The sequence below is a fragment of the Pelecanus crispus genome, chromosome 13 (assembly GCF_030463565.1).
Source record: "Pelecanus crispus isolate bPelCri1 chromosome 13, bPelCri1.pri, whole genome shotgun sequence".
Lineage (NCBI taxonomy): Eukaryota > Metazoa > Chordata > Aves > Pelecaniformes > Pelecanidae > Pelecanus > Pelecanus crispus.
This window is the reverse complement of record NC_134655.1, coordinates 12,793,547-12,805,952: the sequence shown is the minus strand read 5'-3', so window position 1 is coordinate 12,805,952 and position 12,406 is coordinate 12,793,547. Positions and strand designations below refer to the sequence as shown.

Here is a 12,406-nt window from a genome sequence, read left to right as displayed (position 1 = left end):
CCGCCTTGCTCCAGGCAGGTCTAGGACAGCCCAGGCTGAGGGCGAACGGAAACACAGCGTCAGGGAAGGCCGCCCTCAGCGCGGCCCCCTCTTCAGGCAGCACAGCGGCTCGCGGCCCCGCGGTGCGGGCAGCGGGGCAGCCCACCCTCCCAGGGACGCACCCGGCGCGGCCCGCCCCGGGGCGGCCGGGTCTCCAGCGGCAGCCGGCAGCCGCTCGGGCCCGCCCTGCGGCCCGCAGCCTCCCGCCGCCACCGGCCGCGTCCGCGGTCGCCGCGGCAACGGGGGCGGCCCCGCCCCTCGCCGCCGCTGGTAGCCCCGCGAGCCAATGCGAGGGGGCCGCCCGCGATCGGCGGCGGGACTGGCCAATGGCTGCGGGGGGCGGGAAGGCCGGGCCGGCGGTTGGGAGGCGGGGGAGAGGGGCGGGGCGGAGCGGCGCGGCGCGGAGCGGCCGTACCGTGCGTCATCCCTGCGCGCGTGGCGCTTGCTGGCGGCGTGGGCTGCGGGTGGCGCGCGGCTGGGCCGGCCGCGGGGGGTGGCGGGGCCGGTGCCGGTGCCGGGGCCGGTGCGGGGGCTGAGCGGGGCTGTGGGGCCTGAGCGGGGCTGTGGGGCCTGAGCGGGGCTCTGGGTACTGTGGGGGCTGTGCGGGGCTGCGGGAGCGGGGCCGGAGCCGCCCGGGCCCGCTGACGGCGGCGGTGCCTCTTGCCGCGGGCCGCAGCCGCCATGAACCAGTTCAACCTCGGGTCGGGCGCGGCGGGAGGCGGCTTCACGTTCGGCACGCCGAAGACGGCCGCCACAACGGCCACGAGCGGCTTCTCCTTCTCCACGCCTGCCGCCTCCGGGGGCTTCAGCTTCGGGAGCGCGGCCCAGACGGCTGCCAGCAGCCAGCCCGCCGGGCTCTTCTCCTTCAGCACGCCGGGCGCTGCCGCGCAGCCCGCCAGCTTCAGCTTCGGGACGCCGGCCACGGCCGCGGCCACGGCGGCTCCGGCAGCGAACGTGTTCCCGCTGGGGTGAGAGGCGCGGGGGTCGGCCGGTGCCGGGGTCGGGGTGGGGGCGTCGGCTTTGTCGAGCGGCCCTGGCCCGTGGGGAGCACGGGTGGACGATGCCCTCCCTGCTCGTCGCGTTGGGAGCGCTTGGCGAGTGATTCTCGAGGGAGCGAGCCTGTTGCTCTTGTGCCTTAGAATTCCCACGGCGCCGTAGCGCGTTCGGAAGAGCGTTCAGTGAGACCTGTTCTTTGTCAGGGCCGCCTTTTTCGGATGGGTGTTAAGAATAAGGTGTTCCACGCGTCCGTCTGTAATTGGCGTATAGACGCTCGCATGAAGAAACGGTAAAACGTTGCGTGCGGGCGTAAAACGTCTTGTCGTTTCTGATCCGAATGGGAGCGCTCGGAAAGTTTCTTCAGCCGAGGGGGACCGTTGTGTCCTTGGGAAAGGCTGTAAGCTTTGGGGTGATTGTTCAGAACTGCTGTTGTCGAAGCCTGCCGGACAGAAGCAGTGGTAAAAGGGGGCTAGCGGTAAAAGTTAGTTGAAAAAAATAGTCTTCTGTAGAGGAAGTGAAACGGGTGCTCAGGAGGTGGGAGAATGAGCAACTTCACTGACGCTGCCATGAAGGTCTTCAGGTGCCTGGATGGGTGGGGGTTATGAAGGGGGAGTCAGTACGATGGGACTTAACAGAGGGTTGCAGGTGACAGGAGTTGCAGTACAGTCCTTGTGAAAATCGAAGCATAAAGCTGGTCAAGTTCACGTCCTTTTGAGAGGTGTTTTCTGCTGCCAGCAAAAGGTCTGTAAGAAAGCCGGCTCCGTGCTTGACTGGATGTACGTGTCAAAATAGATTGGCTTCTTTTCTTGTCTTCTCTAGGGCAAACGCACCAAAATTAAACTTTGGAGGCAGCACTGCAACTCAAGCTACTGGCATCGCAGGGGCCTTTGGATTTGGTAGCTCTGTACCAACCAGCGTGCCCTCAAGTCAAGCAGCAGCCCCTTCTGGCTTTGTGTTTGGATCTGCTGGCACGACCGCGACCGCGACCACCGCCGCCACCACCGCTCAGTCGGGGACAACCGGAGGGTTTACTTTTTCCAGTGGTACCACAACTCAGGCCGGAACAGCCAGCTTCAACATTGGCACCGCAGCTCCGCAAGCAGCGCCCGCAGGGCTGACCTTTGGAACAGCAGCCGCAGCTGCTGCCACCACTGCTGCCACCGCAGGAGCTGCAACGCAGTCCACAACCCCCTTCAGCCTCGGGGGGCAGTCCGCAGGTGAGCGCCTGGGCTTGAAATGGCAGCTGTAGTCAGGAAGCCTGTCAGCAGGGAGGACAAGAGGGGATGGTGTGGAGGTTCCGCAGCCTCCTGCTTCTGCCGGTCTGAAATGAAGCGGGTGGCTGGCATCGGTGTTTTTTCTGATCTGCTTATCCAGGGTCTTCAGTGATGAACTCCACCCTTAGTTGGTTTAGTGTGAACGTGGTAATGTTAGGTTAATGGTTGGACTGGATGATCTTAAAGGTCTTTTCCAACCTAAATGATTCCATGATTCTATGAGTAACAATTGCCGTTTAGCCTTTTGGTTTGGAGAGCACGGCTGAAATAATTTTGCCAGTGTGTGCGGAAGCGCCAGCTGTGTTTGAAACACTTTTAAAATGTTTTTGGCAGGTTTGCTGGTGCAGAGAGAGAGGGCTCGGAGCGGTGGGGAGGGGCTGCTGCAGGATACGCCCACGGCGCCAAGCCACTGTTCACCTCCTTGACGGCAGGAAGCTGCCCGGTCATGCGGAGTGTGGCAAAAGTTCATTTTGCAGCTTTTGATTTACTTGTTGGTGACGGTGCGGGCCTCGGAGGGAAGGTCATGAGCTCTGGGATGAGGGTGGTGCTCATCTGTGCTAGGATCGTTCCTGACAGTATTTTACGTAATGAGCTTGTTAGCCCTAGTTCATTTCCTGGGTAACCCAGAGTATTTGTGACATTGACTATTAATGTGTGTTCTTGTACTCCTATTGCTTGTAACTCGACTATGGCTGTGATCAGCAGAAAGTACAGTGTCTCTGTAGTAAAAGGTTTGTCTTTTGCTTTTCCTTATGCCACTTGTTCCAGGTCTAAACTTTGGGTCATTGACTTCAACGGCAGCCACTAGTGCACCCACGGCAACGCTGACCACTAGCACCAGCCAGGGACCCGCTCTGTCCTTTGGAAGCAAACTCGGAGGTAGGATGTGATTGTAGGAAATAATTACTCAAGACTCTGTGAATCTGCTCTTCCTTCTGGGAACAGTTTTCTGAACTGGAGTCTGGAAATGGGCTAGAAGCGTTTGTCACTGTGAATTTGCAGTGGCATCAGTAATCTGTGACAGTTCGTACAGCCACTGAAGTTAGTATCCTGTGTTTTGTATTACGTCCCCCGTGCCAAATTCTGTTGTGTACTTCTTGCTGGAGCGTAGTGGAAGGGAGCTGCAGGTTTAAAGGGTACATTGGAAAAGAGAGAGAGTTGAGGTAGAATAAGAGGAAAAATAGTTTAAATTTCTGACATCCTTAAAAAGACCGGCGTAGACAGGCAAATTTGTATCGCGTTCTCAGCGTGACTGTAGAAGATCTGTGCTTCTTCTGTTTGTAGTAACGTCCACAGCTGCTACAACTGCCTCTACCACCACAACCTCCATTCTCAGTTCAACGGGGCCTACGTTGTTTGCATCTGTAGCGAGTTCTTCAGCACCGGCGTCGTCTACCACCACGGGCCTCTCGCGTAAGTCACAATATACAGCTTTTGTCCATTGCGGGAATAAACGAGCAGCATGGTTGGTACTACCCGTCAGTAGCAGAGGTGCAGATGCTGGGGTAATATGGGAGAATTGGAAAGGCCAGCTCTTCTCGCTGTCTGCCACCCGTCTGTCTTTGTGACTTCTGGCAAACTGCCTTCATTGGTGAGGCATGGAGGGTTTTGTTCAAACCAAAGGGTGCTTTAGATTCAGAGTGGGCAGGCAGCACGGGGCAGTTTTAGCTGTATGTGAATTTTTTGTTTCCCTGTCTGGGTAGTATCGCCACAACTGAGCTTTCCAGTGCTGTTTTAGCCGCTGTCTTCCAGACGCCAGTGCCTCGAGTCTGGTTACGTGTGCCTTTGACTCTTGCGTTAGGGCGTCTGGTTACGTGTGCCTTTGACTCCTGCGTTTAGCCTGCCAGCGTCCAGTACCCTTTGCTTATTTTAGCGTTTGATAGCAGTTAAATGTTAGATAACTCAAAGCAGGTAAAGAGAAGTGACAGTAGCTTGGTGCCTGGGTTGATAAAGTTTCCTGGAAGAATTGCAGGGCATTCTGGCTATTTTATAGCTTCAGCCTGCCTTTTTTCATGTTGTGTCTGGATGGTGCTTCACCTAAACAGTGGTCCTGGTATATTACAAATAAAGACCAGATGGAGATGGGTAGGCAGGCAGGGTGGAGCTTTTCAAAGGGGCACTGTGTTTAATGGGTTACGCAATCTCTTTATGTTGTCTTCTGTTTACAGTTGGTGCCCCTTCCACTGGGACAGCCACTCTCGGACCGCTTGGGTTTTCACTAAAAGTTCCTGGAACAACAGCCGCCGCAACAAGCACTGCCACTAGTAAGAACTGGATGCTGAAAGTAGCTGAAGAGAAGGAAGCCTGATTTCAGGGCTCTCTTCAGTGCTCTGCAAAGAGCCACGCTGGTGTAGCAGCAGAGCAATTCTGATTGCTGATGCCCTCCAGTAACTGAAAATAACACAGTATTTCTCTCTCTGAGCCTCCTTTCCCATCTCCCCAAATGCACAGTTACTTATGACTTCTGAGAGGCTGTCCACAGCACAGGGGCTTTGGGTGAAGGAAGGCCCGTAGGCTTTGATGTTCTAGCCTGGAGCAAGTGAAGTAAGTAGCTGAGCTGCTCCTTCTCTAGCCTGCCTGTGTAGGTGCAGAATTGCTCTAAGAGGTGAGGGAGAGATGTGCCGATGGGGGAAGGGAGAGGCCAAAGGCTTGTGGGGAGTGTTAGGGAGAGATGTTTTCTGTTCCAGTTCTGCCCCATTGATCTGTTTCTTCCATATTACGAGTTTCAAAGTATTGGATTTCATTAACGTTTCTTCCCAAAAATGCAGAGATAAGCGCTGTATTTAAGTGGCAACCCTCACGTGAACGCCTGCAGCGGAATTTGCTGCTGCACAGTGTTCAGATTGAGGACTGAGCGTAGTTTTCTGGATGCGGTTACCGGTCAGTTTTCAGTGTGATAACATGGGTGCTACTCAGCTTTCAGGGCCTTTCTAAAGCTTGTTTCTGGAGTGACTGTGAAGAATTTGAGCTCGGTGCCTAGAAGGGCCGCGTGAGTGTCTGACAGTACCATTTGATAGATGCTTTTAGCTTTGTGAACACACAGGAATCTCATCTCCTGCAAAGATGCAGGAGGGGAGCTGGGTGTGCTGGTAGTTACTATGTCTAGTATTAGAAACAGGAGGAGATTGTGAGGGCTGTGTGGGCTAATGCTGTGTTTCTTTGAGTAATGCCCAGGTTAAGTGCAGGCGTTATTCAAAGAAATACTGCAGGCTGCCAATTCTTCGTTTTACTAGAACTAGGAGTCGTGCATTTACAGTCCACTACTTTTGTGCCAAGATGTGTTTGTTCCCTTCTTGACAGACATGGGATTTGCTTTTTGTCCCTTCAAAGGGACCTATTTGAGCTCATACAGCACTGCGCTTAGAAGTGTATATTGGACTTGCTTCTCCTTTTGTTGGATAGCATAGAATCATAGAACCGTTTAGGTTGGAAAAGACCTTTAAGATCATCCAGTCCAACCATTAACCTAACATTACCAAGTCCACCACTAAACCAATTAAGGGTAGAGTAGCAATTTCATGTTTCCTGGCTTGGTGGCTGGATTATTTATAATGAAAGTAAAAACTAGGAATCATTAAGATTGGAAAGGGCCTCCAAGATCATCAGTCCAATCATCAACCCAACGCCACCATGTCCACTGGTGGTTTAGCCCCAGCCAGCAACTCAGCACCACGCAGCTGCTCGCTCACTCCCCCTACCCCGATGGGATGGAGGAGAGAATTGGAGGAGTAGGAGTGAGAAACACTCCTGGGTTGAGATAAGAACAGTTGAATAATTGAAATAAAGTAAAATAGTAATGATGATGACGATAATAATAATAATAACAATATACAAAGCAAGGGATGCACAATGCAATTGCTCACCACCCGCCGACGCATACAGCGATCGCTGCTCCCTGGCCAACCTCCAGCAGTTTCTATACTGAGCATGACGTCATATGGTATGGAATAGCCCTTTGGTCGGTTTGGATCAACTATTCTGGCTGTGCCCCCTCCCAGTTTCTTGTGCACCTGGCAGAGCATGGGAAGCTGAAAAGTCCTTGACTAGCATAAGCAGTACTTAGCAACAACTAAAACATCAGTGTGTTATCAACATTCTTCTCCTACTAAATCGAAAACACAGCACTATGCCTGCTACTAGGAATAAAACGAACTCTGTCCCAGCCGAAACCAGGACACCACTAAACCATGTCCCATAGTGCCACATCTACCTGTGTTTTGAACTCTTCCAGGGCTGGTGAATGTATAGCAGATGTGTCCTCTTCAGTTGCTTGACTCAAATGTCTTCTTTCAGGCACTACTTCTGCTTCTGGGTTTCCTTTGAATCTTAAGCCTTTAACTACGACTGGTGCCATTGGAGCTGGGACTTCTGCAGCTGCCATAACCACAACAGCAACAGCCAGGTGAGTATTTTGTTATAACTGACTGTTTCCTGATTGGGGCAAGAGTCAGTATTAATGCTGGTATCTGGTGGAGGAAGGGGAAATGAGTGTTGTCATGTTTATATTTTGGTTTTGAATCTTGTGTTCTGTGCTGTCTCGTGCTTCCTCTCAGCGCGCCTCCAGTGATGACTTATGCCCAGCTGGAGAGTTTGATAAACAAGTGGAGCCTGGAACTGGAAGACCAAGAGAAACACTTTCTCCATCAAGCTACGCAAGTTAATGCCTGGGATCGGACGCTGATAGAGAATGGAGAGAAGGTAAGGTGACATGCAGTGTAACCTGATTTTGCTTGCTTAGATCCTTAAAGGTCTTAAGTGTTACAGATGCATCAAGGCATCTAGTATGACTTCATACTTTTAAGAAGATAGATGTGAGTTGTATCCGGATGCTTGTGAAATACTCGCTGTGTGGTCTTTAGGCATTGAAGCTTGGAAATCTGTTCTGTGAGTTTACACTATGGTAACAAGTTATCCTGGGGTGGAGCTTTTGGAGAAAAACCTCCGTTATTCAATTTTTGGTCTGTAAATCTTTATGTAACTGTTTCTTGTTTCCAGTAGACATTCGTATGGTGCTGGCATTCTCAATTCCACCACTCTTCTTTTATGAGTTGACTTTTGAGTCTTCGTAGTATAATTAAGTGTCTTCTATTTCCAGATTACTTCATTACACAGAGAAGTAGAGAAAGTGAAGCTTGATCAGAAGAGGTACGAAACTATGAACACTTGAGATGATTTTGTTTCTTTTTTGCATCTTCTTGCATTGTGGTATGGCAGATCTAGAATGTATATAACGTCAAAGCAGAGTAGCTAACACTTTCTCTTTCCAGGCTGGATCAGGAACTGGACTTCATTCTGTCACAGCAGAAAGAGCTTGAAGACTTGTTGACCCCTCTGGAGGAGTCTGTGAAGGAACAGAGCGGGACTATCTACTTGCAGCATGCAGATGAAGAACGGGAAAGGACGTAAGACAAAAATGTGCTTTGAACATGTGATGAGTGGACTAATGTGGTGATGATCAGTGAGCAAGAAGTAGAGCTGATAATTGAACTATCAGTAGCCTTTGTCAAATATGTAATCCTGGTGTATGCATGGCAACCTAGATTTTATGCATTAGAAAGAGGGGAATTGTGGCTGGAAGCCCTTGCATCAGCATGAAAAGCTCTTTGGATGTTGGTCTGATCAGCTGTCTGGGGAAAGGTTACTAATTTTGCCATAGTCTCTGAAAATTAGTGATTCTTTAGTGATAGAAGTGATGAGAGCAAAATGCACTTGGGCCCTGTGTGGCCCAAGCATCCTTGTTAAGCCTTAAGTGTTGAATCGTAGCAGGGTAATTAAAAGAAGTGTTTGTCTGGTTCAAGAGAGAGAAATCTTGAAGAATCTGGACTGGGTGGTTCCTTCATTTCTGACAAAACTTTCCAGAAAGCCCTCCACACTATTGCTTGTCTGTCTCCATGTATCTGTCAAGAGAGAAAGAGGTTAGGAGCTGCTTCATCGGTGTGATAGAATGCCTCTCATGGTGGTGTTCCCGTGGATCTGCCAGCCTTGGTGGAAGGTGTGGAAGCTAATTCTGATTGCCCGCTGTTGGTGTGACTGGGAGCAGGTCTTCTGAAGTTCCCTTTAAGTATTCTGACCTTGGTTCCCATGTGTTTTGCAGCTATAAACTGGCTGAAAACATAGATGCTCAGTTGAAGCGTATGGCACAAGATCTGAAGGACATCACCGAGCACTTGAATATGTCAAGAGGCCCAGCAGACACGAGTGATCCGGTAAATCCAAGCTTTTTTTTTTTTTAACGTTGGTAAAGAGATGAAGGCTATTTAAACAGTTCTAACTCTTCATTTGTCCCCTTGTGGATACTGTGCTGCTTGTAGTTTCAACCTTGGAAGGGTATTTTGTTCTGTCATTGTGTTGGTTCTCTTCTGGTAAAAGTTGCAGTATAACACAGCACAAGCCAGCCTGCCTCATGTACTTAACTCTGCAGTTCTGTTAGTGGTTTTCAAGGTATCTCGTTCTGTTATGAGCTCTGGTTATTTGCTTGTTGTCTAATTTTTGCCTAGATTACAACTTGTTTCAGAGGTGTTTCTTGTCGTTGATCTGGCTATCTGCTCCACTGCTTGCATCTTTCTTGTAGCAAATCTAAATTTTGTTCAGAATGCCCTCTGTAGCTGCTGATTCATTTTCCTTATACTACTTTTGTATCCTTGTGAAAACAAATGTGAATTACCAGCTCTTTCTGATATGTGTTAAATTGATCTTGATGCTCCTTGTGGCTTTTCTGAGAAGCTGCTTTTCAGTAAAAATTTCCCTTCAGTATTGCAGACTCAGTTTTTTTCCCCATTCCTTTTTACTTTTGCCACCTCGAGCCTAAGGTGATTAATATTGTGGTGGTTCCTAGGTGTGAACTGGAATAAGCCTAAGCCACGGGGATATACTGTGAACCAGTCTGTTTTCTTGATGGTAAAGAGAAGCAAAGCAACACAGTTGCTGCACAGACTTCCCTGGGAAAGTGGCTGCTAAGTTAATGGAGCTGTACATATGAGAAATTTGATTGCATTATGTTCCAAAGGCAGGGACAGGCAGGCTGTCTTTTCCTGCTCTTCTTTTTTATGTTGTGTAAGAAATAACTTACACCTTCTCTTTCTACTCAGCTTCAGCAGATCTGTAAGATTTTGAATGCGCACATGGATTCATTGCAGTGGATCGACCAGAACTCAGGTGAGAGTTGTCTTTCAGCTTTTTGGGAATGTAAATAGAAAGCATGTAGCATGTGTGCAAAGGTTCCTTGAACATCCCTGAGGAATCTTCTTCTGTTTGCCTTCAATTACAGTGTCGCTTCTGTGCTTTAGTTCTGATGTGCATTAAAGGCCACAGAGAAGTAATTCCTAGCAACTGCTCATGTTTTACAAAGAAAGGATTGTTTGAAATGCATCAGTGCAAGGCACTGGACTTGAAAACCTTATGCTTTGTTCTGTCAAACTAAGGTTAAATATTTCAATTTCTAAAACGTTGTGGGGTTTCCCTTTGGAATAGGAAAATTGGTGAGGGGATGTGTGCATCTGTATAATCTGTATAATTATCATCATCCCCCCTTAACTGGAAAGCCAAACCCAGGTAAGACTGAGCAGCATGCATTTATTCTGCAAGTGCGATAACTCTGGAGTAATAGTGTGGAAATTTCACAACAGCAATAACTTGAGATGTACTGCAGAGCAAATGATGCACTCAATAACTTGATAGTGTAGTTACTGTTGTTTCTTGTCTTAGATTCGCCCTTAACTAGTATACCATGGTGCCGTACTAAAAAGAAACAGAAAAAAGGAACTTTTCTCACAGGGAGTGCCTCCTTGTGAGGGATTCAAGAATTTTACACGGTTTTGATTTTAACTGATGTTAGCAGCCGCGCGGGGGCATGGCAGAATACAGCAGTGCTCCTCTCAACAGCACCAAATTGCACTGTCTGGCTTGCAGTTGCTGTGAAAGAGCTCACACCTCGGGTACTTCTTGGGTGAAAGCAGGCATACTACTATCAATGTTTAAATAGTATTATTGACTTAGGTCAGGATTTAATTTGGTTTTTTTCTACCAGAACAGATATGCTAACTTCCACATTCCAAACATGCCTTTATTGGGAAATCTGGTGCAGCTCCTGTGGCATCAGAATTCTAACTTTACAGAGTGTGTGTGAAAATAGCAACCTGTTTCCTTTAAATCTTCCTAGAAAGGAGACCCATTTTTTCCTCTGTCATTCAGTAACGAAGAAGTTGTCTTATCAGTTAATAACAATTCATTCTCTTTGCTGGGAAATCTGCATCTAAAGAAACAGTTCAGCTTCAGCTTGCCTTCAAACAAGAAAGAAGCCTAAGAAACTGCAGTTTTTAAAAAAGGTTAATGCGTATCTCTGTTTCTGTGGGGTTCTTAGCAAGGAGAACAATTCCTGCTACTGTGTGCACTGAAGAGGTATGGTGGAAAAATGGTGCAATTTTGAAGTGAGCCTTCACATAGCCTGTGCCATTAGTAAATTGAGTAAGCCTGGGAAGGACACATTCCTTAACATTCTTTTTGTATGAAAAAAATAATTTAAAACCCCACACAAAACAGAACTAGGACATTTGTGCTGTAGGCGATGTTGTCAATTTTGTTTCCTGTGGAACACCTCCAGGACTGCTTCACAACAGCCGGTGATCTTTTGTAGGCATACTCATAGACAGTGGCTATTAACTGGTCTGACTTGTTAAAGAATGACGTGCAACTGTGGCACTTTGTTCAAATTACTGTTAACCTACACTGCCACAATTAGATGGACTTGCTGGACATGGACGCAGGGTGGTGCTGCTTCCAGAGGTGAAAGGCATGAGCCTTGTTCTGACCTCCTGCCTCTTCCTGAGAGAACCAGGAAGCCTCCTGTTTCGTAGTTACAACTGAATTCCGAGCTGAGCGGGAGCGGTCTGTGAGACAGTGAAGCAGACTGCCATTTTATGCCATAATCATTTTTGCATGGTGGATTTTTGAAAAGTGACAAAGTGAAATGTGTTGCTTAATATGTTACTGGAAGATTCTGGGTTTGGCGCGCTGTACGGAATAAAACCTAACCTGGAACATCTATCTGCAAGCCGCAGGCTGACATGAAGCCGTAGCCCTGTTGAATAGCTCCTAAATAAGCTTTCATGGAACAATATTAGAAATTGCTTTAGCTTGTGCCAGGATTTTTTTTGTATATTGCAACGCCTGCTGCATTTAAAGTTGATGCAAGTGCTCGGCAGCTCTTCTGTGCGATTGCACTGTCTTTTCTGTATTTACAGTTAAAGGCGTGTTATGGCTGTGTGATACCCTGCAAGAAAATACGTATGTACTTGTAACAGATTGTGTGGTTTGCCTGTAAACTGCGTAATTCAAAGCAAGTTTAGCAGGCGGTGGGTAGGGGAAACTGGTTTATAGAATCCGAGCAGTTGCTTTTCCTCAAGCTGCAGACCATCTTGCAGTTCCTGTTCAGGGAGGGTTTGCTCTGCTCTGCGATGAAGTGCCCTGAAATGCAACAAGCTGGCACGGCAAACAGCGTCAACGGCGCGTCCCAGGACGCTTCCGATTCTGCCTGCCAGTCCCTGAATGCCTCAGAATACTTCTTAGACAATCTCCTTTGCCTTGGAGGGTTAGCAGTGCTTTGTGTTGGGTTTTCCTCCTTGGTTGTGCACTGTCAAGTCTGAGTGACTGTCAACATGAAAATGTTTTTCTTTCTCCTTCTGCAGGCTAAGCTGTGCGGGGTTGTGTTTTAGGGTGACTGTAAGATTAATCGCTTGTTTCTCCCACAGCCGTGCTGCAGAGGAAGGTAGAAGAGGTGACAAAGGTTTGCGAGAGCCGCCGCAAGGAGCAAGAGCGCAGTTTTCGGATCACGTTTGACTGAAAGACTGAAAGTTTAAAGGATTAATGTAAAATGCCCAGAGAAGACAGAGGTTGTTGGGGACATAGGTCCCAGGTTATGATCTGGGTTTCTTTCCTTGCAATAAAATTTGTTGTCTGTTCCAAAGGCAGTCTTTGCAGCGTCTGACTGGAAGTCACCCACCCCGGTCTGAGAGACTGCATGAAGTTTGTGTTGAAAGTCTGTGCTCGTGGTCTCTGTTCTGTATAACTGCATGCAGACTGGTGAGATACACTAAATGCTG

The 12,406-nt window shown here is 48.7% G+C and overlaps 1 protein-coding gene across 1 annotated transcript; it reads left to right on the top strand.

The window, feature by feature from the left end:
- Window positions 1-720: 720 nt before the first annotated feature.
- Window positions 721-12,274, top strand: LOC142594810 (uncharacterized). Its single transcript, XM_075720429.1, has 12 exons — window positions 721-1,007; window positions 1,855-2,252; window positions 3,078-3,188; window positions 3,594-3,722; window positions 4,478-4,573; window positions 6,603-6,711; window positions 6,863-7,007; window positions 7,405-7,454; window positions 7,577-7,711; window positions 8,404-8,515; window positions 9,398-9,464; window positions 12,056-12,274. The coding sequence occupies exons 1-12, from the start codon at window positions 721-723 to the stop codon at window positions 12,145-12,147; spliced, it is 1,731 nt and encodes a 576-aa protein (XP_075576544.1). The 3' UTR covers window positions 12,148-12,274.
- Window positions 12,275-12,406: the final 132 nt, after the last annotated feature.

Coding starts and splice junctions, on each gene's coding strand:
- LOC142594810 (XM_075720429.1), top strand. CDS start 721: ATGAACCAGTTCAACCTCGGGTCGGGCGCGGCGGGAGGCGGCTTCACG. Junction 3,189..3,593: donor CTTTGGAAGCAAACTCGGAG/GTAGGATGTGAT, acceptor TTCTGTTTGTAG/TAACGTCCACAGCTGCTACA. Junction 7,455..7,576: donor GTGAAGCTTGATCAGAAGAG/GTACGAAACTAT, acceptor TTCTCTTTCCAG/GCTGGATCAGGAACTGGACT.